At 52.6% G+C, this 22,848-nt stretch overlaps 1 protein-coding gene across 3 annotated transcripts in view; it reads right to left on the bottom strand.

The window, feature by feature from the left end:
- Nucleotides 1-22,776, bottom strand: part of PPP2R5C (protein phosphatase 2 regulatory subunit B'gamma) — a 126,211-nt gene extending 103,435 nt beyond the window's left edge. For 2 of the 3 annotated variants that reach the window (XM_053929074.2, XM_053929076.2), the window contains exons 1-3: nucleotides 22,554-22,776; nucleotides 21,600-21,665; nucleotides 7,397-7,559 (exon numbers count right to left, since the gene is read on the bottom strand). In XM_053929074.2, coding sequence (XP_053785049.1) covers nucleotides 7,397-7,559; nucleotides 21,600-21,665; nucleotides 22,554-22,580 — 256 coding nt within the window. In that variant the 5' untranslated portion in view covers nucleotides 22,581-22,776. The remainder of the gene's footprint in view (nucleotides 1-7,396; nucleotides 7,560-21,599; nucleotides 21,666-22,553) is intronic. The other variant, XM_053929077.2, reaches the window with a different exon arrangement.
- Nucleotides 22,777-22,848: the final 72 nt, after the last annotated feature.

The following is a 22,848-nucleotide window of genomic DNA, read 5'->3' as shown; positions in this document are numbered from 1 at the left end:
CTCGAAAAGGAAGGAGACTGACAGACGCCACAGCGTGGATGAACCGTGTGGATATCGTGCTAAGTGCAGTAAGCTGGTCACAAAGGACAAACCCTGTACAACCCACTTACGAGGGAACTAGGGGAGCTGAAATCACAGAGACAGAATGGTGGCTGCCAGGGGCCGGGGGGATGAGGTAACAGCCCAGGGTTTGGGTGGGGATGGATGGATAGCGGGGATGGGCACATGGCATTATAAATGTAATTAATGCCACCGAACTGCACACTTAGGAATGGTTAAAATGACAAATACTATGCAATGTACAGTTTGCCACAATTTAGAAAGGCAGGCTCGAGTTGGGGCAGTTCAGGAGACACTGGAGGAGACAGAACCAGCAGGATGGAGAGGCTGCCTCTGGGGAAGGAAGGGCACTGAGGAAACCCGGCTGGAGGGCCTGGAGGGGCTGGAGGGACCACCCTAGGAGCCAGGTGTGCATGTGAAGAGACGCGGGTGGGGAGGGAGTGAATGAGTTGATGGGAGAAATGCAGGTGAGTTTGGAGAAGGCCTGAGCTAAACATTCAATGGGTGATTACAGCTGCCAGTTGAAACCAAACCCCAGGGTCTGCCCAGAGGGTCTCACAGAATATGACAAGCACAGGCCTGAGACCCACCGCTAGAGTAACAGCCCGGTTTGCGGCCCGAGGAGAGTGGGCAGGAGGGGGCCCTGGAGGGGCTGGGCCAGCTGCAGCTGCGGCTGGGCTCAGGCTGTCTGACGTGAGCCCAGTGCTCACTGATCCACAAGGGCAGCCCCAGGGGCACCTCTGCCACCCAGCTGCTGGTGCAGTGCAGCCAAGGGGGGCTGGAGCCGCGGAAGGGAGAGTCGTCTGGGTCTGTCTGCTCCTGGAGGACAAGCGCCATCTTTGGTCCTGTCATCATCCTGACCACCTCCCCATGCCCCACACAACTCAGGTATCAGCTGGGCACTGACACCTGCCCCATCACCCCGGGGCTGCTTCCTCTCATTTCTGTATCAGAAGACACTGAAATCAAAACCTGACAGGTGACACGCCTGGACCACAGAAGGAAAGACTGATGGAAGCGGTTCCCACTGTGGGAGCATCTCTTTATTTCTGTTATCCTTCAACCGCCAGGCAAGAGGCCACGTGCCTCTAAATAGCTACAGCGTTCATTTTTAGGCAGGAAAACAGTCTAGGTGGTGGCAAAACTTTCAACTGTGTCAGGAAAAACAGTTGTGCTGAATGAGGCTGAAGTACTCTATTTTCACAAAGGGGGGGGGTGGGCAAGAAACAAATTTTAACTGCCATTCAAAAGCCAACTTTTAAAAATTCATGCAAATTCTCCCAACAACAATGTGGCAACTTCTTCCACAAAGGCCAAATCCTTAGAGACTGAATTTCTGTCCCAGGGTCTCCAGCTAATTGTCACTAAGTCCCGCTTTGTTACGGCTGACTTTTCACTTTTCCCGGGTCTTTCTTTTCTAAAACAGGGAGAATGCCTCAGAAAACAGAGTTAATAGTTAATTCATTCCTCCCATAAGTCATTTTTAAAAGGTGCTCTCTTCATTTAACATTTATTTTTTATTTATCTATTGATTGATTGATCGTAAGGAGGGAGGGAGGGAGGGAGAGAAACATCGACTTGCTGTTCCCCCGATCTGTGTATTCACTGACTGATGTTTGTTTGTGTCCTGACCAAGGATCGAACCTGTAACCTTGGGGTACAGGGACCACACTCCAACCAACTGAGCTACCTGGTCAGGGCTCTCCATTTAACATTTAACACTTCTACCTTCCAGACCAAAAATGTTAAGCAAACGGACTAATTCAGAAAAATCTTTGAATGAACAGGGCTTGGAGACTATATTCAGCCTTACTTAAAAAAAATTACTGAAATACAGCTGACATTCAAGATTATTAGTTTCAGGTGTACGGCTGTGATTTGACATTTTTATCCCTTACAAAATGATCATAAAGATAAGTCTAGTAATGATCTATCACCACACAAAGTTATTACAATGTTACTATTATTCCCTATGCTGTATACCACATGCCCATGACTTATTTATTGTCTGCCTGGAATTGTGTACCTTTTAATCCCCTTCACCTACTTTGCCTGTCCCAACTCACCCCTTCCCTCCCCTCTGGCAATATCAGTTTGTTCTCTGTGTCTACCAGTCTGTTTCTGCTTTGTTTTTTAGATTCCATGTATAAGTAAAGTCATAGGGTATTTGTGTTTTTCTGACTTATTTCAGCAGCCTGTTAAATAAATAAAAATAGGAAAAATTTAGAGAGAGAGGAAGGGAGGGAGAAAGAGAAGGAGAAAGAAACATCAACGTGAGAGAGAAACATCGATGGGTTGCCTCTCATACACGCCCCAACCCAGGCATGTGCCCTCTGGGAATCGAACCAGCGACCTTTCACTTTGCAGAATGATGCCCAACCAACTAGGCCCCACCAGTCAGCGCTGTATTTCACTTTTATAGTACCCTACTCTTATTGCAGTTTTGAGAATGTTAACCCACGATGGGTTGGATATTAAGAAAAAGAAAACCGGCCCTCACAGTGGGTGATGTCGAGAGACTCAGCTCAAGAACATAGCTGGCGAGCAAAAAGGCTGAAAACACAGATGGCGATTAAAGAAAGACAATAAGTGAAAAAGTCCAATACATATTTGAGTACAGCCAAAGAAAGAAGAGAGACTAGTGCAAGATAACAATCAAAGAAATAATGGCTGGGAACTTTCCACTACTGAGGAAGTACAACCATCCACAGATTCCAGATGAACCCCCCCAAAAAACTGATTTAAAAAACCCCACCTGGATACCAGCACTGGAACTACTGAAAAATCAACATCAGAGACGAGTATCAGAAAGGTGGTCAGAAGTCCCAACGACACCTCGAAGCGTGACTCCGGCTTCTCAGTGCTAAGGGAGGAGGTCAGTGCCGTGGAATGCTTATCTTCAACGCCCTGCAGGAGACAGTTCAACCTGCGACTCCATACTCAGCAAGTATACTGCGGGAAGGACAGGAAGGGGCCAAACAAAGGCATTTTCCAGATAAACACATGCTAGCGCTTGCTGCCCGGAGACTGTCAGTAAAGGAACCTCTAAATGATGTGTTTATACACAGGGAGAGAGGCCGGTAGAGCGGCCGGTGTCTGAGACCCGGCACATCTGAGTTGCCAAGAGGAACAAAGGCGAAGTGATGGGTGGGTGGGTTGATCTAAGGGATTCCCGACGGACTTTACCTCGTAGGGCTACAGAAACACTGAACAGGAAGTGTCCGCACTCAGGTCCTCCTGTTATTAGCCTCTTGCACCTGTGTGATGCATCTGTTACCATTAACAAACACGACTATTAACTGAAGCCCATAGTGTGTGTTAGCGTTCACTCTGCATTCGTCTATCCTGCAGGCTTGGACAAAGGCACAAGGCTGCCCACGTGCTCACAGGTTCGGTATCTCGGAGAAGGGGTTCGCTGCCCTGAAACTCTCCTGTGCTCCATCGGGCCTGCCTTCCCTGCCCCGACCCCCGCACCCACTGAGCTGTGTACTGTCCCCAGAGTTTTGCCTTTCCCAGATGTCATATAGCTGGAATCACACAGAATGCAGCCTTATCAGACTGGCCTCTTTTGCTTAGTAATATGCATCTAAGGTTCCTCTGTGGAACCTTCTTATGGCCTGATAGCTCATTTCTTTTTATTGCTGAACAATATTCCACTGCCTGGATGGACACAGTTTATTTATTCATTCAACAACTGAAGATGATACCTTCATTGCTTCCAAGTTTTGGCAATTACAAAAGAAGTGTGCCATAGTTTTCAAATGTCTTCAAATTCTTGCGTAAAATCAGAGCAACTAAGAGCAAAACCAAAAAGCCCATGGCCGACATCTACAAAAAACTAACTGAAAATATGTCCCCATACACATGTGAGCATATGGGGACGAACTACCAGCAGCTACAAGACCGGCGCGATCGGCCTCTGTGAGAAAAGGCGGACAGGGCTGGTCTACGGAGCAACAGCTTGGAAACGCTCGCCCAGAGCGCTGGGCGAGCCCATCTGAGAACAGCAGCTGCAGATGGGAGGGTTTATTTCCTCCAGGGGGTGACAGCGAGGTGGCCACGTTAAGTCTGAAGGGGCTGAACTGGTCGGGGCCCAGGAACCTTCAAAGCTCGGCAGCAGAGGCTCCCTTCCAGAACTACACCACACTGAGCAGAAACTGCTTGGGAGAGAATTCCAACTGAGCAGCAGGGGCCAGAGAGCAAATGGGAAAAGCAGGTCCAGACAGGAGCAGGGGAAGAGCCCGAAAAAGGGTACTAAGAGGGTGAGCTGCCAGATTTTTGAAAATTTCGCAAACATAACCTAAGCTAGAGCTCTAGAGCCCAAGTCCCTCCTCTCTAATCGATCAATCACTCCTCTCTCTCTCTCTCACACACACACACGTGTGCACACGCACACTTGAGCAACAGGAGAGACTGAAGCCCCACATGGAATGATTACAAGGAAACAGACCAGGGAACAGGCTGACATCTGTCCAGACAGGAAAGCACGTCAGAAGGACATCCCATAAAAGACATTAAAAGCTACGACTCAGTATTTTAAGATGAGCCAGAGACATTAAAGGACTAATGGAATGTGTGAAAGGACTACATGAATCTTTCATAGAAAAATCTCAGAAATAGGTAATAAAATTGTAAAGAATTAAAAATAAAAAAATAATTTGAGAAATAAAGATTAACTGTAAGGAATACAAGTGCAAATAAACACAATGTAAAATTCCTTACAAGAAAGAGCACAGGAAAAAAATGATTTAAATGAAAAAGAGCTGAAAGGCACAAAGAGGTAGACACAACAAACATAAATGAGGCAAAGAAGACTCAATACTCACACAATAGGAGCCTCCACTGAAGAAAACAGAAGCGAGGAAACAGAACAAATCCTCAAAGTCATAACCCAAGAACAAGGTCGGCTACTGCACACAGCGAGAACATGACATGTATGTGGGGACACCACCCCGAATGGCACATTCCGAAATTCCTGGACTTTAAAGGGAAAGAGAGCTAGGCATGGAAGCAAACACACCAAGCCACCTGTAAGGGACAGAAAATTCAAGTGACAGTGGCTTTCACAGCAACGTTCATCGCAGAACGAAGTGGAGGAACAGCCTCAAGACTCTCTTGAAGAGAAAAGACGAGCCCAGGAGTTCCTAGCCAGACACATCTTTAGCGTGCGAGGCTGAGACCTGCTCTAGAGCAAGCTTCAGAAGCCAGCGCAAGGAAGGCATGCTGGCTACCGGACGGGTGGTGAGCACGAACCGCACGTTCACACGGGAGTGAAGTCTCCGCGGGGATGGGAGGGAGAAAATAGCCTGCAATGGCTGCGTGTCTGACAATGAGCACAGAGCGAAACTGCAGAAATGGGGCGGGGGGGGGGGGGGGGGGGGCGGAGAAAACGCAAAAATTTAACATTTCAATCATCACACTGATTCTAATATTGGTATTATTTTTCTGAGAATATTTTGTGTGTAACATGGGATAAAGTAAATGAATAATTATCTCATGTTTAAGTCCTATTGTCTCTGACGTCCTAGAGAACCTGAAATCTTGGTGTGGCAAAAAGGAGATATTAAGATAGAGTTAAATAAATGCCTGTTAACCTGAATTTGAATTGAAAATATCGTACGAACTCCTGGAAAAATGCACTCCCTATTTTGGTCGGCTAAAAAGGCCTGAAAACAGTGGCCATCCCAATGGTAACAAGAATCCTGGCACCTCGTGTGACCAGTGTGAAATGCCCCTGGCCATGTGGACACACCACAGGAAACGGCTCCCTCTGGGCAGGGTGCAGGCAGACGGGGGCACGCCGTTCTTTCTTGGTGTGAAGAGAAGGGGAATGGAGGTTGGGAGTCGCACAAATTGAGGCCTGGAGAAAGAGAGTCACACAGCGTGTCCTTGGGAGGGGCGAAGGAAGCCCGGAAGGGCCTGCGGGGCGGGGCCTCTGCATGGCACCCTGAGGGGCAAGGCACAGACCCTAGTGGCAGGAGCCAAGCCTAATGCCCCTGATGTGCATCAGGGACGGGGGCGGCCAGAGAAGGCTCAAGAATGGTTATGGGATAACTTCTCCACCCCCGACAGGCCGGCCTCTGAAGGGTACTGGAGGGAGTCACAGCACACATCCCTTTTCTCACTCGCTGGCAGCTTCCCCTCGGGACGGGATGCCGGCTCCAGCAGAGCAGGCCCTGGTTTCTGTGTAACGCTGCACCCCAGTACCTAGAACAGGGCCCGTCCCCGTAGGTGCTCGGTGCAGTGTTTGCTGAATGAGTGAACAGCACAAGAAAGACATGGACTGTTTGGGAGGGGAAGGCTCCTCAAAAATGACCTAGCATGCACCTTATCCCACAAAGCTAAACACACGCAGTCAGACACAAGCCCTGTAAACTGCACCGAGTGGATTCCCAGAAAACCAGGGGCAGGAAGTGCAAACGAGAATCCCTTAAGTCCCTCCTTCACCAACCCCTCCCTCCCTCCACCCCTTCTGCCACCCCCCTGCACTCCCCTGCCCCACACATCTGCATCAAGCTCCTGAGTTCACCCAGAATAAAAATTAATTGTAAAAGACCCATTTATTATGCAGTTGAGGTATGAAAAATATCTGATGTTTCATTTATATGTTATGCTAGCCTTAGATTTCAGTAAACACAAAATTTTTCAGAGGTTCACGTTTGACTTCAGGGTTCTCACTCTATCTTCTTTAATAAGGTTTTATGTACTTCAGTCTCACAACCTCTGGGAGGACCACTTTCAGGGACTGAACACCCTCAGGTGGAAAGGGGCAACTGTGCCACTTCAGGGGAGACTCGAAGCGAACAGCTCTATTTCCTAACTCATCTCAAGTAGGAAGCCCTGGGTAGAGTGACCACCACTGACTCATGGGTGAAAAGCAGCCCACCAAGGACTCCGAATCCAGTCCTCACCCTCCACCACCAGGGAAGCCCAGGGCCACCCGCCACAGCGCTCACAGCTGCTCCAGCTGGGGCGGCTGCTCTCTGAGCTGTGCAGTCCTGAGACAGATGGAAGAGAAGAATTACTTTAAAGACTCACTGGCCAGCTTAATTACAATTAATATGAGAAGCTTTTACGTCTTTCCTGTTGTTGAGTGTGTGATACCTGTAATACACTCATGGTAGATTTTTATCTTAAGGAGCTTGGAGTTTAAAATATTAGTTGACTAAATAAGTTAATGGCACTCAATCTAAAAGAAAACTCAGTAAAGAAGAAAAGATGGTCCTGCAGACTATACACATGGCAAAGGTATAAGAAGCTAATAAACTATCAAAACATCACTTCTTCTCCCCAAATAGGCAAAATTTAACTTTAAAAGACAAATAATAAAAATTACCTTTTAAAGATGGTAGTTTCTGAAGTTCTCTATTATAGCTGATGCTAAACCGGGAGGAACTCTGCCGTTTGTCTTTCTTCACTATGGGCTGAGGGGTCGGCACTTTTATTTTACTAGACACTGCCGACGGCACCGCAATAAGGCTGTTCTTCCTGCTGGGGATCTGTTTACAAGATAAAAACAAAAACGAACATGTCAGATGATTTGATTTTACAGCGCACTCTGAATATGGAAAAAGTACATGAAAGTTTTACTCTGGGACAGTCCCTTCCACTCTACTGTAAACAACATAATCCTGCAGTTTCTGGACTTGGGGGCTCTGCCGCCTCTAGTGATGCTTGATGTTGAGAGATTCACAGATAAACCTGAGTTCCTGTATCTCCCTTTGGGCTTTTAGGTATTCACCATACAGGTTGACATACGTGTGTGTGTGTGTGTGTGTGTGTGTGTGTGTGTGTGTGTGTGTAGGCTGATGGTAATGACCCTCCAAAGATGTCCACATACAACCCCTGGGACCTCACTCGGCAAAGTGGACTCTGCAGATGTGATGAGGTCCAGAACCCTGCAATGGCAGATGACCCTGGGCAAGCAGGGGGCACCCCATGCAACAACACAGGTCTTTACAAGGCAGGAGAAGGCAGTGAGATAACAAAGCAGAGGTCGGACAGAGATGGGCATGTGCCACGCCGCTGGCTTCGAAGACAGAGGAAGGCACCATGAGCCAAGGGGTTCAGGCAGCTTCTAGAAGTTGGGAAAGGCAAGGAAACAAACTTCTCTAGTGCTTCCGGAAGGAACTAGCTATGCTGACATCTTAATTTCAGCTCCTCTTCAGACTTCTGAGCCCTAGAACTGTAAGATTAAAAGTTTACGTTCTTTTAAGCCACTAAGTTTGTGGCCATTTGCACAGCAGCAATAGGAAACTAGCAGAGATGAATGCCTCTTAAACAACAGGTTTCCCTCCAGATCACCACTTGGCCTCAGGACTCAGCACAGGCTACAGGACAGCACTGCCCCTTGAGCCTCGGGACACTCTCTCTAGCTTCCCTCTTCGCGCATTCACCTCCAGGCTCCCGATTCAGGGCTTGTCCCCAGACTACGGGACCACTGGATGGTCCCGTCACACGCAGCTGGCTTTCAAGGTGGGAAGCAGCGCATACACTCAAGCAGAGGGCACATCAGCAGAGCAGGGACAGCTGACAGCTAGTCTGGTGAGTGTCGGCCACCCAGGTGCTCCCTCTCCCCACCCTGCAATCTGCCCAGAGAAGTGGAGTTTGTATCCACACGACGTGCTCTTTTGAGCCAAGCTTGTCCCAGAAACACAAACCCGCAAGCCCCCTCCAATCACGCAGGGCCAAGGAGAGCAGGCCCACCGACTCAGACCTCTAACTATTTACTCTCATCATTGAACAGAATTCCTTCTAAAAAAGTGCTGCTTCACCCTTTAATAAGGTGTTTAAGGACACCCTGCTTGGGAGGTTTCCCAAGATGTCAGAGCGCCACACGCAGGTGAGTCTGAACAGGAGCAAGGGCCTGGGCTCCCGCCCCCCGCCCGCCCCCAACAGCCTGCAGCTTCTTCCTCACAATGGGCTCTCTCTGCTGGGTCCCTGACATTTGTCATTTCCCCCCTTAGCACCAGAGCATGGGTCTTTCCTCCTCAAAAGCCCCGTGCACGACTCTCCTCCTCCTCGGGGTTCCCCACGTTCAGACTTTCTGCTCAGCTCTCCAGATGATCTCAGACAAGCCTGGTATTTCTTCACTCCACAGCCACAAACGCTCCCCCAGGAGTTGGCTTGTCTTACATGTTTCACACACAGGTGTCCAGCAGATGGAAGTTGACGCGACAACTCCAGTGCTACCCACCCAATGACCTTGGTGGGCGCCCGGTCCAAACATGAGCAGGGGAGCTCGTGCTGCTCCCGCCCCGACGGAATGGCCTCCACATGAGGAGCGGTGATCTGGCCCAGTCATAAAACAGAAAATGAAACCCGTGGTCCCCACAGCCCATTGCAGGCTGCTCTGAGGCAAGGCTTCCCCTGTCCAAGAAAACGACATCCTCCCCAAGGCCTCCTGACTCCATGCCACATCGCCTTTTCCCACAGGCCCTGCTGGACCGGCTGAGCACGCTCCTCCTCGGAGCAGGCAGCGTGGCCTCCAGAAAAGACAGCCTGGTCCCCTCCCCGTGTATCCCATCCCAGTGCCCCCAGCTGAATGGTGTCCGCAAAGCGCCCCAGGCCCTGGGCCAGGCGGAGCCTGCTGACACTCTGTTCTGCTGCGCCACCCGCTCACTTCTGTTTGCAAGGAGCCAGGCCTCCCTGCACGCGGAGCTCTGCGTTTGCTTCTCCGTACCCAGCACGTCTGTCACTATGTTCACGTGTTGATTTGTTGATTATGAGGTGGGTGCCTTTCCCCAACGAGGGCTGCCAGTTCTGTGAAAAACACAAGGCTGTCCAATGCCCGGCAGCAGCCCGAGGGGCCTGCAAGGTCAGGAAAGCTCCTCTGCCTCTGGGGGCGTGTGAGGACCTGCGGGAGGGGAGCAATGTGCGTGTGCACGTGTGTGCACAGAGCCTGGTCCAGGAGGGTGTCACCGAGAGCCGGGGGCTGGGCATGGCCACAGGTCACAGCAGGGAGGCAGGCAGGCACATGGTGGGCCTGGAGTGTCTGCAGACCCCTCAGAGCCACCAGCCTGGGTTGAAGAATCTGACCTTGATCTCGAGGGAAACCTGAAGCCCAGTGAAAGGGTCTGAGTGGGGCAGTGATACAAACACATATTCCTTTTCTCTCACCCTCACCTGGGACATGTTTTCATTGCTTTTAGAGAGAGGGAGGAAGAGAGACACACATCAATGTGAGAGAGCATCTCAATCGGCTGCCTTCCGTACACGCCTGGGTCAGGGGTTGTAGGTGCCCGGAACCCAGACCAGGGATCAGGGATCAAACCCACAACCTAGGGATGCACCCTGACTGGGAATCCAACCCACAGCCTTTCGGTTACGGGACAACGCCCCAGCCAGCGGGGCCACACTGGCCAGGGGCACATCTTCCCTCCTGAAAGGCTGCTCGGGCCTCGGTGTGGGTGTGGGCTGCAGGGGGAGCGAAGCTGAGTAGCCACAGCTGTCCAGACCAGAGGCAAGTACAGTCGATGGGAGAACACTAGGCAAAGCAGGGAATTCTGGGGAAAGTCAAGGTGCTGGCTGACAGAGAGGAAACGCAGACGAAGAGGTCGAGGGGTCAGGGAGACCGGTTACTGAGACAGCAAAGAAACTTGGGGAGAAATGAGCTCAACTGAGAACGTTCTGACTCTGAGGTAGGCCCACGGCCACCCAGTGGTCCTCTTCCTCAGCGGCTCCCCACTACTGCCCACTCGCTGACCGCAGCGGCAGCTCTCCTGGGTTTCTGGGTTTCTGTCTGTTCCGCCAGCTCTGGGGACAGTGAGGCTGGCCTGTCCTTGTCTGCCTCTTTGCTGGGCTCCCAGAGCCTGGCCCAGTTGGGCGGCCGCACAGCTGGCTCTCAGGAAACCCTCCTGAGCTGAGACATCAATCTGGAGTTGCCAGTTTACCTGGGTACCGAGGTCAGGGACTGAACGAGACCATTTGAGCACAGGGCACAATGGGAGCAGCGAGGGGTGAAGGAGGAGGTGACAAGGTGGCTGCGGAGACCCAGACAGTGAAGCAGGACCAAGATGGGGGCATTCCTGAGGTGAAGGGAAGAAGCCGTTCAGGAAGGGAGGAGGGTCACCCCCACCAAACGCCACTAAAGCCAACTGTCTGTGGGACTCAGTATCATGGAGGTGGAGGGGCTGGGTGCAGAGGCAGAGGACGAAGCAGGAGACCCAGAGAAGGCACACCACCTCTGAAAGACGTGGCAGGGAGAAAGAGGCAGGCAGGGCCAGAGGGGGGTCTTGGCGCACTTGGCAGGGGGGTCTGAATGCGCCTAACGCTGGCTCAGAGGCGCACGGGTGGTCATCACGCACGTGAAAAGGTGCTCAGTGTCATCAGCCACCAGGGAGATGGAAGCGAAAACCACAGCAACATACCACTTCACACGCACTAGGGTGGCTGTAATTCTAAAAAATGGAAAATGAGTGCCAGGAAGGGCGTGGAGAAAGTGGAAGCCCTGTGTGCTCCCAGCAGGGTGGGACATGGTGCGGCGCTGGGGAAAGCAGGCAGCTGCTCGGTGAGTCCAGTGGAGACCTCCCTGAGATGTGGCCATTCCACTCCAGGGCACGGGCCCCAGGAACTGAAAACAGGTGCTCACACAAAAACCTGTATGCTCACTAGCAGTCGCAGGAGCCCTACTCACAACAGCCGTGGGTGGGAAGGACGTCAAAGTCCATCGGCTCCCCACCGAGCAAACGTACTACAGCCAGACAACGGAGCGCTGCTTGGCCATCGAAAGGGATGAAGCACCCACACCGGCTCTGTGCAGGGAGCACAACAGGACGCTTGGCGAAGGGAGCCAGACACACAGGCCCCACGCTGCATGATTCCACCGCGTGGAAGGCCCAGCACAGGTAGCTCCACAGAGGGAAAAGGCCCCCAGGGGCTGGGGGAGCGGGAATTGAAGAGGGACTGCTTAATGGGGAGGGGCTTCTTTCTGGGTGAGGACGGTGCTCTGGAACTAGCAGTGGTGACGGCCACACAACACTGTGACCACACTAAGCGCTACTGATGGTGAGTTTTGTGCTACGTGCACTTTACTGCATATAAAAAAGTGTTTCATCCATTCCTTTTCGGCTTGTTCAGGGAACCCCCGCCCCTCACTGTGCCAGACAGAGTGAGGACCCTCCTTCTGTGATCCCCCGACCTCTACATGTGGCTGGCAGCTCTCCTCCTCTCACACTGGGGTGGCGGGCTGCTCTCTGACGGACGCTGGAAGCTCAGCTATGAAGCCCAGCGTCCAGGCCCGTGCTAGGTGCACAGCAAGGGAGGAACCACAGGCAGGGGGAGGAATCCACGCCCCGGCCACTAGCCCACCATTCCTAACCAGCGCCACCCTCGGCCCCTTCCCTCTCAGAGGCGGGCGTGACCAGCAAGTGCCCCAGGTGCCAGCAGGCACGCCTGCTGCACACGCCGAGTATGCCCAGCCCCGGGGAGGGCATGAGCGGTGGTGGGACACTGAGTGGTGGACGAGAGCTGAGCGGCCTTGGTTTAGGTGTTCATTCACAGGGTCAGCACTGGATGACCTGTCCTGAAGTTACAAGAAATTTTTGCAAAGATATATGACAGCATTTAGCTACCTGACTTGGGTAACATCCAAAACGGACTCAGATCTTCCCTTTTCGTCACTCCTGGACTGGAGGGCACGGGCAGTTTTGTTCTCACCTGTTCATTCAGTGAGTGGCAGATACCCAGGACCCGCTGCAGCCTCTCTTTCGGCCTAGGGACAGGGCATTATTAGCCAAAGTCGGTGGGAGGTACCAAACTCAGATCCAAACGGCTGGCCTCCCCAGTCACTGCGGGTGGGCAGCCGCAGGGTTTCAGACCGAGCGGGCAGCCCCCACCACATTCAGAAGGGCCCCATTTTCCAGTGAGAGCTGGGGGCTTCGGGATGGTCTGAAAACTCCGTTTGAGACTCAAACTGAAGCTACACCTACAGAGGGGAGGCCGTGCCCTTCCTTCCGTAGGGGAGGGTTTTCAGCGTGGGCCACTGGGGTTCCTGATGCTTTCGCAGTGGGGTCCTACAGCAGGGGGAGGGGAAGTGGCCCTCCCAGGCACGTCTGGGCCCTGTGTTAAGGCAGCAGGCACCCAGCCAGGGTGGTGGAGCTGCTGCCTAGGCCTGGCCTGCTACACAGGGCCTGGCCTGCAGGGAGGTACGGAGGCAAAGAGCACTGTCTGCCTGCGGGGTGCCAGGCACTCTCCCAGTTCTCCCACAGCAGCCCATGCGCAAGGCTGCACCTCTGCAGGCAGAGGGAACAAGATTCCAGAGGCTGTCCTTCACCCTCTGGAGAAGTGGCCACTGCAGTTTCTAACAGGAGATGCATCAAGCCTGCACATCCCGGTGCCCGGTGGTCCCCCTAAACCCCCAGCCTTCTATGTAGCCAAGCAACAGCTCCTCCATAAACTCAGAGTGAAAAAACATGAGTGTTTGGGAGGTTTTCTACATTTTTCTGTATTTCATTCAAACAACAAAGCAGACAGCTGATGTGCGACAAAGCCTCCTCCTAGCCAGTTTCCCACGTGCGGGTCACTGTCCTGGGCAGTGCCTCTTCCCTCCCACTCCAAGCCTGCATGTACGTCCACAAACTCAGTGTGACGTAAGACGCTTCCTGTTCCCTGGGCAGGTCAAACCACTGTTCTCTCAATAGCTTCTGGATGGTGAATGAAGTGAAAAAACAAAATGAAGCAAAACAAGGGAACACTTCTGTCACAGCGCACAACCAGTGCTGGGCGCGGAGCAGCGCCCACGCAGAGGCCCGCAGCGCCGCCGGAGCTTCGGTAAGCCCGGAACCCGATGTGGGTTCCACTAGGCAGGGGGCATCAAGGTGAAGCCCATGGGCCCTGTCTGGCTCCCTGCCTGCTTGGTGAGTGAAGCGTCATTAGCACACAGCCACGGCCTTTGTTCGCACGTTGTCGTGGCTGCTCGCTGGCTGCCACAGCAGAGCTGAGTGGTTGCCCTTCCCGGAAGAAGTTTCCTGACCCTTACACTAGGCCGACAACCCTGGCTGAAAGGATAAAATAATGGAAGGACGGAAGAGATTTCCCCCATCAGGAATGACCACGCACTCACACCAATCAGCAAACCTCCTGAGCCCCGAATGCGAGCGATGATGAAGGAACGAGTGAGAGTTGAAACCTCCGATACTTAAGATCTGCAGGGGGAGTCGTGGGTGCCCGGAAGGACGAGAGCCCTCACCAGATGTCAGGGAGGAGAAAGCAGACAGAGAGGTGGGTGCGGCTTGGGGAGAAGGCAGGCGGTCTGCCCCCACAGAGTCCCCGAGAGGCCGACGACTCGGGAGTTCCGAGGGCAGGAGTCAGAGTGGAGTGGAAAAAAAGATTAATTTTGGTCTGAATACAGACCTGTCCGTGGCCGCTGGACATCTGCACTACTCTGGTGAGCCAGCGTTTATGACAGGAGGAAAGGTATTCCCCAAAGAAACCAGACTGCCTGGGAAAAACTAAGGCTATAGTGTTGGAGCGGAGCCCTGCATTCTGGCCTTTAGGGGTCACAGGCCACAAGAGCCAGGCCTCAGTTCAGGCCTGTGAAGCAAGCTGTCAGCTGACAAGCCACCTGAGCCCAGAGCCTGCGGCCAGCTGTACCAGGGCCTCACCTTTGCATTTGCGGACAGGGACGCGGGCATCTGCGGGTCTCCCTGCTTCAACTCTTGCTCCTCCATTCCCTATACAGAGATCTGCTGCAGAGATCTTTTAAACACTTAAATCACCTCTCTTCCCTGCTCCAAATACCTCGAAGCATCCCAGCATCCTCATAATAAAAATCCAAAACCCTGCCAATGGCTGCAGACAAGATGCTACTGGACCCTGCCTGGTCCCATCTCTCAAACGCTATCCCTCGTGTCTGAGCCGCTCTCACTTGTCTTCAGCAAAACTGTCCTTCTCTCTGGAGGACACAGCCAGGTACCTTGTGCTGCAGGGCGTTTGCACCCGCTGCTTCCTCTGGCTGGACCACTCTTCCCCAGATCTTTGCACCACTGGCTCCTTCCTCATACACTGGTCTCACCTTTAACACTGTCTCCTTGGTGAAACCATCCCTGACCACCTAGGTCTCTAGCAAGGGGGCTGCCAGAGGGGGTCTTGCCATACCAGGGGCTTCTGGAAACTTGTGAGTCCCGTTTTGGTAACAAAATGACCTGAGGGAGCTACTTGGTGCCCAGAGGCCCAGGGCCACTGCTCTGCAAAGTGTGAGATGCTTTGGAGCCCCTTTGAAACACTAGGGCACACACGTCGCTGAGAGCAAACTGCATGGGTTCAGGGGCCCCACTGTGTCCCATGCTGAACCCCCAGCACCCATGACAGCGCTGAGCACACAGCAGGATCTCAGAATGTACCTGTGGGTGACCGTGAATGGAAGAGTCGACAGGAGGGAAGTCTGCAATGGTAGAGAGAACAGCCAAGATAAAGGGAGGAAAATGACAGAGAGGCGGGAAGACCAGTCCCGTGAGCAGATGGTCTGCCTGCAGAGCCCACCCTCCACCACACAGCTCTGCTTCCCAGGGCCTGGACACAGAGCCCATCGGTACAACAGTCGAAAGAGGTTTACTCAGCCATGCGGAGTTGACAGTGGATCAGGTGACATGGCGACTCTAGACTTTTGCACTATTTTATGTTTTAACCATGTGTGTTTTGATGAATAAAGATAAACCGTCCAAAAAGGAAGTCGAGAAGGGTACCTTCCCTTGGTCTCCAGGCCCCTCCTAAGGGAATGGCGGTCCCGTCCGTGGGTCTGGCCCTTGTAACACAAGGGACCCAGTCCACATGGGAACAGGGCCTCCCCCCTGCTCCCCCCACCCGTCTCATCACCAAACTCCCTCCTCCTCTTCCTCTCTTCACTCACTTCATCCACTTCCTTCTCCTTTGCCAATCAGTCTTCTTTTCCTTTAAATTTAACCTTAAATTTGACATTTCATATTAGAAAGTGATAGCTAACCAAGTTAAATATGCTCACACTGGAAATATTTTGGAAAATACTGCTAGGGGGTAAGGCAGCTCTGCCTGCTGCACTTTCTGCAAAGCAGGAAATGTTCTAATGAGAACTTGAAATGTGGCCACTGTGACCAGGAACTGAATTTCCAAATTTAATTTAATTTTCATTAATTTAAACAGGTAAGTGTGGCCAGAGGCGAACATCTTGGACAGCACAGGCCTAACACTCAGAGCTACCAGGTACTTTGAGAATCCCACCGGAAGAGCACAGCATGAGGTCAGAGCGACATCCCTTTAGAGCCATAATTAACCCCACCTTTAAAAAACCACATGTTTAAGATGAAGCAAAAACCAAGGTCCTCCAACCAGTACAGCACAGCCAGGGCGGTTGAACTCCGGGCTAGTTCTCTTGCTCCCCCAGGTGGAGGCAACGAGGAAGGCACATGTTTGGGCTTGGGAAGCCGCACTTCCGCAGAGACTGCTCTCAAACCTGACCAAGAAGCAAGGAGTCCGCTGAACAAAAACTGAGGCGCAGACGAGAAAACGCAAGACAGTTACCTATGGCGTTCTGCGGAGCCAGACACCCTGGTGCCCTGACGTTGGGGGCGGTCCCCAGTGTTTTAGGGAACCTTGGAGACTTTTTACAGCTGAAATCGTGCAGATGAATTTTCCCTGTGACTTAGGAAAATGTCACCGTGACTCATGCTGGCAGCAGACCGACTCCCCAGCTCCCTAAGATGCAGGAGGGCGCCTCTCCCACCATCGCATGCTTCCCGATGCCAGGCTCTAACAAAAATGGCAAGTGCAGAGAAGCACCGAGTTAGATTGCTGTCCTCAAGGCCTTAATCTAGTTAGGGAGGCAAATCACAGGTAAATGAAGGTGTCCCAGGCAGTACCAATGCTAATCAGTAGAGCAAACAATTGCTACTTAAATGTAAAAGATGGAAAAAGCATGGCCCAAGATGGGCTCAAAAATCCTCCTCAAATTTCAGGGTAAATGAACTTGAGTTGGAGCTATAAGGAAGAAGGGGTTCAGCTGAGCAGTGCAGAGGCCCGGAAAGGATTCACAGCAGTCCTCAAAGCGGGGTCCTGCAGGCCCTTCCTGGGGTCTGCCGGTTTTACGACAACACCGAGACCCAATCTGCCTTTGTAGCCATTGTCATGTTGACTTCCCTGGCTACAAGACACGTGATTGAATGGCCTGAACGTAGAAGCAGACTTGAGAAGCCAGCTACAGTCCATTAAATCGGACACTAAAGAGATTTGCAAAAACAGAGCACTGCCTTTTTCTCAGTGAATTCTTGTAGTTATGTCTCATACAAATATGCAATTTATGTTAACATGTAACGGGTATGCTATTGTCATTACTAGATGGATTAATGAGTAATCTTAAACTTGCGTTTTAATTTCTAATAGGAAACCTATCAGACAGCTATGAACCCCTAAACAAAGCCCCTCCCTGGGACCCTTGCTAACTCTGAAGACTGTGCAGGTGCTCGTGCCCCTTGTGCTGGAGCACCGCTGCTCGAAAGGAAGGGGTTAGTCTCGGATGTTACGTGCCAGGTAGGACTTGCAAGCTAACGTGTTTCACAGAGGAGTCTCCCCAGAGCACTGGTCTCAGCAGTGGGCCATTCTGCCCTCCAGGAGGCATCCAGCATCTCCTGGGCAAGGCCAAGGATGCTGGTGAACTTCCTACAGAGTACAGGGCCACCAGCAGCCGCCTGGGGAGGCACCGGCCCCACACAGGCTGCAGAAGGTGGCATGCCTGCCCCCAGAGCGGTGGATCTGACAGGAGGCACTCAGGGCCTACCAAGAGTCTGGCTTGTAAGTAGGACAGGAGTGGGCGCTAGAAAGGGGAAAGCGCTGGAAGAGCTGCTTCCCCACTACCCCCAGGGAGGTAGGCTCCTGGCCCTCCTCCTCCCAAAGCAAATGTCTTCCTGTCCCCTTATCTTTCTTCAATGGAGCTGCGGGGGAGAGTGAACCAAGAGGTGGCAATTGAAAGTGGAGAATTCCATTTCCTACATAATAATTACACACGAATTTCAAAAAATTTAAAGCACTATTCCTTTGGGGCATCTCTGAGTTTCTTTGCAGTCCGGTCTGGGGCTGCATGAGCACAATTGGGAGGAGGACCACGGGAAATGTGCCACGGGAGGCCCCCAGTAGAAGCCCAACTTCAGATCGGAGCCTCTGGGGGTGGGGAGTTGGGGACTCTCCTCTCTGGGGTGGTCATCACAGATGCCTCCCCGGAAACACACCCGCTGACAAAATGACCTTCCTTGTCCTCTTCCAACTGACTAAAATTCCTGCTGCAGGCAATAGTGGCTAGAAAGTCAAAAAGACTTTCTTGAAAAGATATTTTTCATTAACATGTTATTTATGTTAACACGTAATGGGTGCTGTTATTATTAGGTGAGTTAATAAATATCTTCAGAATTTCTGTTTTAATCTCTAGCTCCCGTGTACCTAAGCAAGCCTGGCTCCTTGTCTTAGACGCGGGGGCGGGGTGGGGGGAGCAGCGGCAGGGAAACTCAAACGAACGGGTCATACAGAGAAAGAAGTTATTTCTAAAGGAGGGTGTCAAAATGAGCTACCAAGATGGAGAACAGCACAGCCAGAGGACCCACACCCGGACAACCTTTCATGGGCTTAAAACAAATCACTCCGGACACAGTGCGCAAACTGAAGAGCAAAACCACCACTGTGTGACCTGACCCGCAGATGGCCTCTAGGGCTCTCTGCGCAATTTGCTAAGATTCTAAATATCCACAAGATGCCCCCAGTTATGTTTCCACAGATGTGAGTGTCATACCACGAACAGCAGCTCAAAGACGAGCTCCCTCTGTCCCTCCAGAGTGTCCCAATTCAAGTGGCCCATCAGCCCATTTTGGCCTCACTCCTTAAAAGTGCGCCGTGAAATACACCAGCAGTAGGTACTGGGCAGACACTTTTATTTCCAGGACACATGTAGGTAAACATTCTAGTTGGAGGAAAGAAAAAGAAAAAAGCACCAATACACATTATTCAAGGAGCAGAAATTTCTAGGAAAAGGCAAAAACTGTGACCAGTGTTTTGTTATACTGGAAGATAAACCCTGTCAGACATACAGCAGGGAACACTGCTTTCAAGAGGGCTCCTGCCTAGTCTGTCCCATGGAGTAAAAAATGGCCAAATCTGAAACTGTCCAAATTATTTTAGAGATGAGGAAACAGGGCCACAGAAGTTAGGTCATGGATTTCGGGCATCCGGAGCTAGCAGTTTCCTCGTCCAAACTCGGGGCCGAAATACTTTCCCTACACTGCCCCATCCTCTGCTGCAGGACGCCCTTCCCGAAAACTGGGGCCCCCGGCTGGTCCGAACCAAAAGCTCGGCGCTGCAGTGCACATCGCCGCCCCCCCTGCGTCCTCTGCGAGGCCAGCTCTCAGTCAGCGGGGACAGCCCACACTTGGAGCTGTGTGTTAAGGTGGCCACAGGCAGGCCACGTTCTGGGACACGTTCTCTGTGGGGATGACACCCAGACCCGGCTGCGCCGCCACGCCAGGCACTGTCTGCCCGTCTCTGGCTTGTGCAGCCCGAATGTGGGAACCGCCCTAAGAGAGGCGCGCTCACAGGGTGACTGAGCCCAGGCTGGCTGTGAAGGGGTGCGACGTCAAAACAACATGGGAACGGCAAACTGGTTGGCACGTCCAGTTACAATATTCCGGTTCCGGTTATCCTGAGAGACAGCCGGGGAAGAGTGTGCAGCCATGGCCCAATTCACCCGCCCGAGTCAACCATGTTTGCTAAGTGGGTGGAACTCGACACGAAGACGTGAGGTGAGGACGGAGGGGAGAAAACAGCAGTAAAGAAGTAAGGCTCGACTCGGAGTTCAGAGGGACTCTGGGCCTCCCCTTGTATTCCTGCGAAGTAAGGGACACAGCCGTGCGCCCGTGTCCTGCAGAGTCTGCCTTGTCGCCTCGGGCACCCTCAGGAGGAAGTAGCGAAGGGCCCCGAGTTTCAGGGTTTGCAGCGGTAACTTCCAGCTCTGCAGCTCCAGCTCTTGGACCGCAGCACCAGGAAAAACACAGACAACTGGGCATCACATCAACGCCACAGGCCCCACCTCGAGAGTCCTCAGCCACTGACAGTGAGGAACCCAGGACTCCTTACAAACACGCATTTTACATATTGGTGGTTTTGGTGTCTTTCAGCTACTGATGGGTTTTTCAGGTTCAAGCTTCACGTCAGCCATCCTCACAGCCAGGTTCTGTCCCCCAAAACAGGACTAAATGAACCAGCCATACCCATCGATACTCCTTTCTGACAAGAATAGTGAGTGGAGTCTGGTGTGTGAGCAATAAGGACGCACTAGGAAGTCTCAGCAGTCTTAACGAAAGACCAACAAACCAGTAAGAAGGAACAGAAAGCATACGTCCTCCAGGAGGGACTAAACCTCCGGCAAGTCCAGTTAGTCAAAAGAGTGACGGGGACGTAAGCAAGTCAGACGCAAGAATGCCACAGTAAAACCTGATTGTCTGCCATAAGGGGCAGAGAGAGGCTGGGCACAAATAGCCCCTAACAGCTGGTAGTTAAGGAACCCTCTTGGATTTCTGCTTTTCGCTTTGGGGAGGGCAACAGGTTTGCGGGAATAAACCACCTGCCAAATGCTCAGACTGAGCCCAGTGATAAGGAAAAGATAACCTGGGGATCAAAAATAATAACAATAATAATAATAAAGGTTACTGCAGATAATGGCCAGAGACCTGAACTCGTTCGGATTTGGCTTACAGGAAGGCCTGACACTTGCAAATTACTGTCATCTTGGTAAGACCAGAGGCCTCTGGAGAACTTAACCCCACGACATCAAGCAGCTTCTCCGCTCCGGGGTGGTTCAGAAGGGCCTAGTAGCTCTGCCTGGAGCAAAAAGGCAAAAGCCTGGGGCTGGCTCTGCACATGCTCTCAAAGCACAACTGAATCGGGGACCACATCAACCCCACGGGGTAGCCACAGTCCTCACTGGGCCTTCTAGCTGCTCCGGTATGAGCCCTAAGTCAAGAGCAGAAGAAGTCAGAACTGGCCAATGCAGACAGAAAGGAAATGTGAAAGATTGGAGACTGTACAAAAATACCCAAACCAGATGAACCAAACACACTGACACTATTGGGGACGGAGGCTAAGGGGACCACACATCAAGGAGCTGACCCAGGAGCACCCTGAAACCAGCAGCACCCAGCACAGCAAGGGCGGTAGAAGGAGCATGAGCCGCTGGAAGAAGGACCTGGCTGGCGGCTGCAAAGGAAGGGGCAGCATGAGAGCTAAAAGGAACACGGATCACTCCAGCTGCACGGAGCCCGCCCAGCTGCTAGATTTGAGGTGAGGGGAAGGAATCTGAAAATACCAGCAGCAAAGAGAGGCACAACTGTCATAAAAACGTTCGTGTTTACCCAAAATCGAATAATGAAAACCAAAATAACTAAAAGTGAGAGTGACGCAAGACACCAGGGAAAAAAAAATCTCATATAGGAAACATTACAAAACCATACATTTTATCAGGCTTGGTTTTTCTACCCCATGTTCAAAGCTGTTCAGGAAAAAGCAGAAAATGAATACTTGAGAATACTTACCTCTGGTTCTATTACGTCTTGTCCTTCTTTTGAACTTTTCCCACTTTTTCCTGCTTTTGGTAATTCCTGAGAAACATCAAGAATGAGTTAGGCTTCCCAAAGTTTAGACTGCTAAACAACAGATAAATCAAAATGCAGTTTTACAACTGATTTAACAAGGACTCATGATAGTTTTAATGAATACCATCGAGAAATTCTCCATCACACTGTTTAGGTAGCTACACAATATTGCGACGCCACCCTCCTCCCCACTCAGATTCAGATTTCCCGTTTTTTACGCATTTGGGGTTGAAAACTTTGGGCAGAGAGACCCAGATTTACACAGCACTGTCAGCATTGTGAAGGGTGCACATCACATTCCTTTCTCCGCTCCGAGCTAAGCCCTGTGAGCGGGGATTTCTGGGGTGATACCGAAACGCCACAGAGCTCCACCTGAGGCGGAAACATTCCCCCCCCCCCGGTAAAAACGCAGCACACACACAGCCATCGTCGCCGTCACCCCGAATAATAGTATTTCAGAACCCTAGAGCGATCCTCTGGAGAGCAAGCCCTTCCTCATAAGCATTAAGCGGGGTCCATTCGCTCCCCGCCCGCGTCCCTCCGAGGCGTCCGCAGCCCCCACCCCGAAGCCCCTGCCCAGGTCTGAGAGGATGGGTCAACCACCTCCGCCGCCGCACCTGTCCCCTCACGCCCCCGGCGAGCGCCGCCCCGGGCGTCAGGACCCCCGCCCTGGCCCGAACACCGCCGGTCCGGCGCGAACCACCCCCGCCCCCACCCCGAGAGCGGGCAGAGAGGCTCCCCCAAGAGCCTTCCGGACCCCGGAGCCGGAGGTCCGGGCACAGAACCCCGAGTCCCGCCGGGCCCCGCTCCCGGGCAGTTCCCCGCCGCCCTCCGCGCGGCCCCTTCCCCTTTCCCTTCCCGCCGGTCCGTCTCGTGGCCCGGGCCCCGACTCACTTTCTCCTTCTTGTTTTTATTCGGCATGGCTGGTGCGGGCCGTCACCGCCGCCGCCCCCACTGCCGGCCCCCCGCAGCAGCAGCAGCAGCGCCCCCGCCCCGGCCGCCGCCACCGCCGCCACCGCCGCTGCCGCCCGGGGACTGAGCCGTTCGCTCGCTCGCGCTTCCCCTTTTCCAGGTTCCCAGAGGCTGCGGCAGCCGCGGCGGCGGCGGCGGTGGCGGCAGCGGCGGCGTCTCTCCGCCCCTCCCCCGGGCCGCCCCACCCCTTCCCCGGGCCGCCCCTCCCCTTTCCTCC

This window comes from Desmodus rotundus, chromosome 7 (assembly GCF_022682495.2).
Source record: "Desmodus rotundus isolate HL8 chromosome 7, HLdesRot8A.1, whole genome shotgun sequence".
Classification (NCBI taxonomy): domain Eukaryota; kingdom Metazoa; phylum Chordata; class Mammalia; order Chiroptera; family Phyllostomidae; genus Desmodus; species Desmodus rotundus.
The sequence above is the reverse complement of the archived record's forward strand: the minus strand, read 5'-3'. Positions and strand labels throughout refer to the sequence as shown.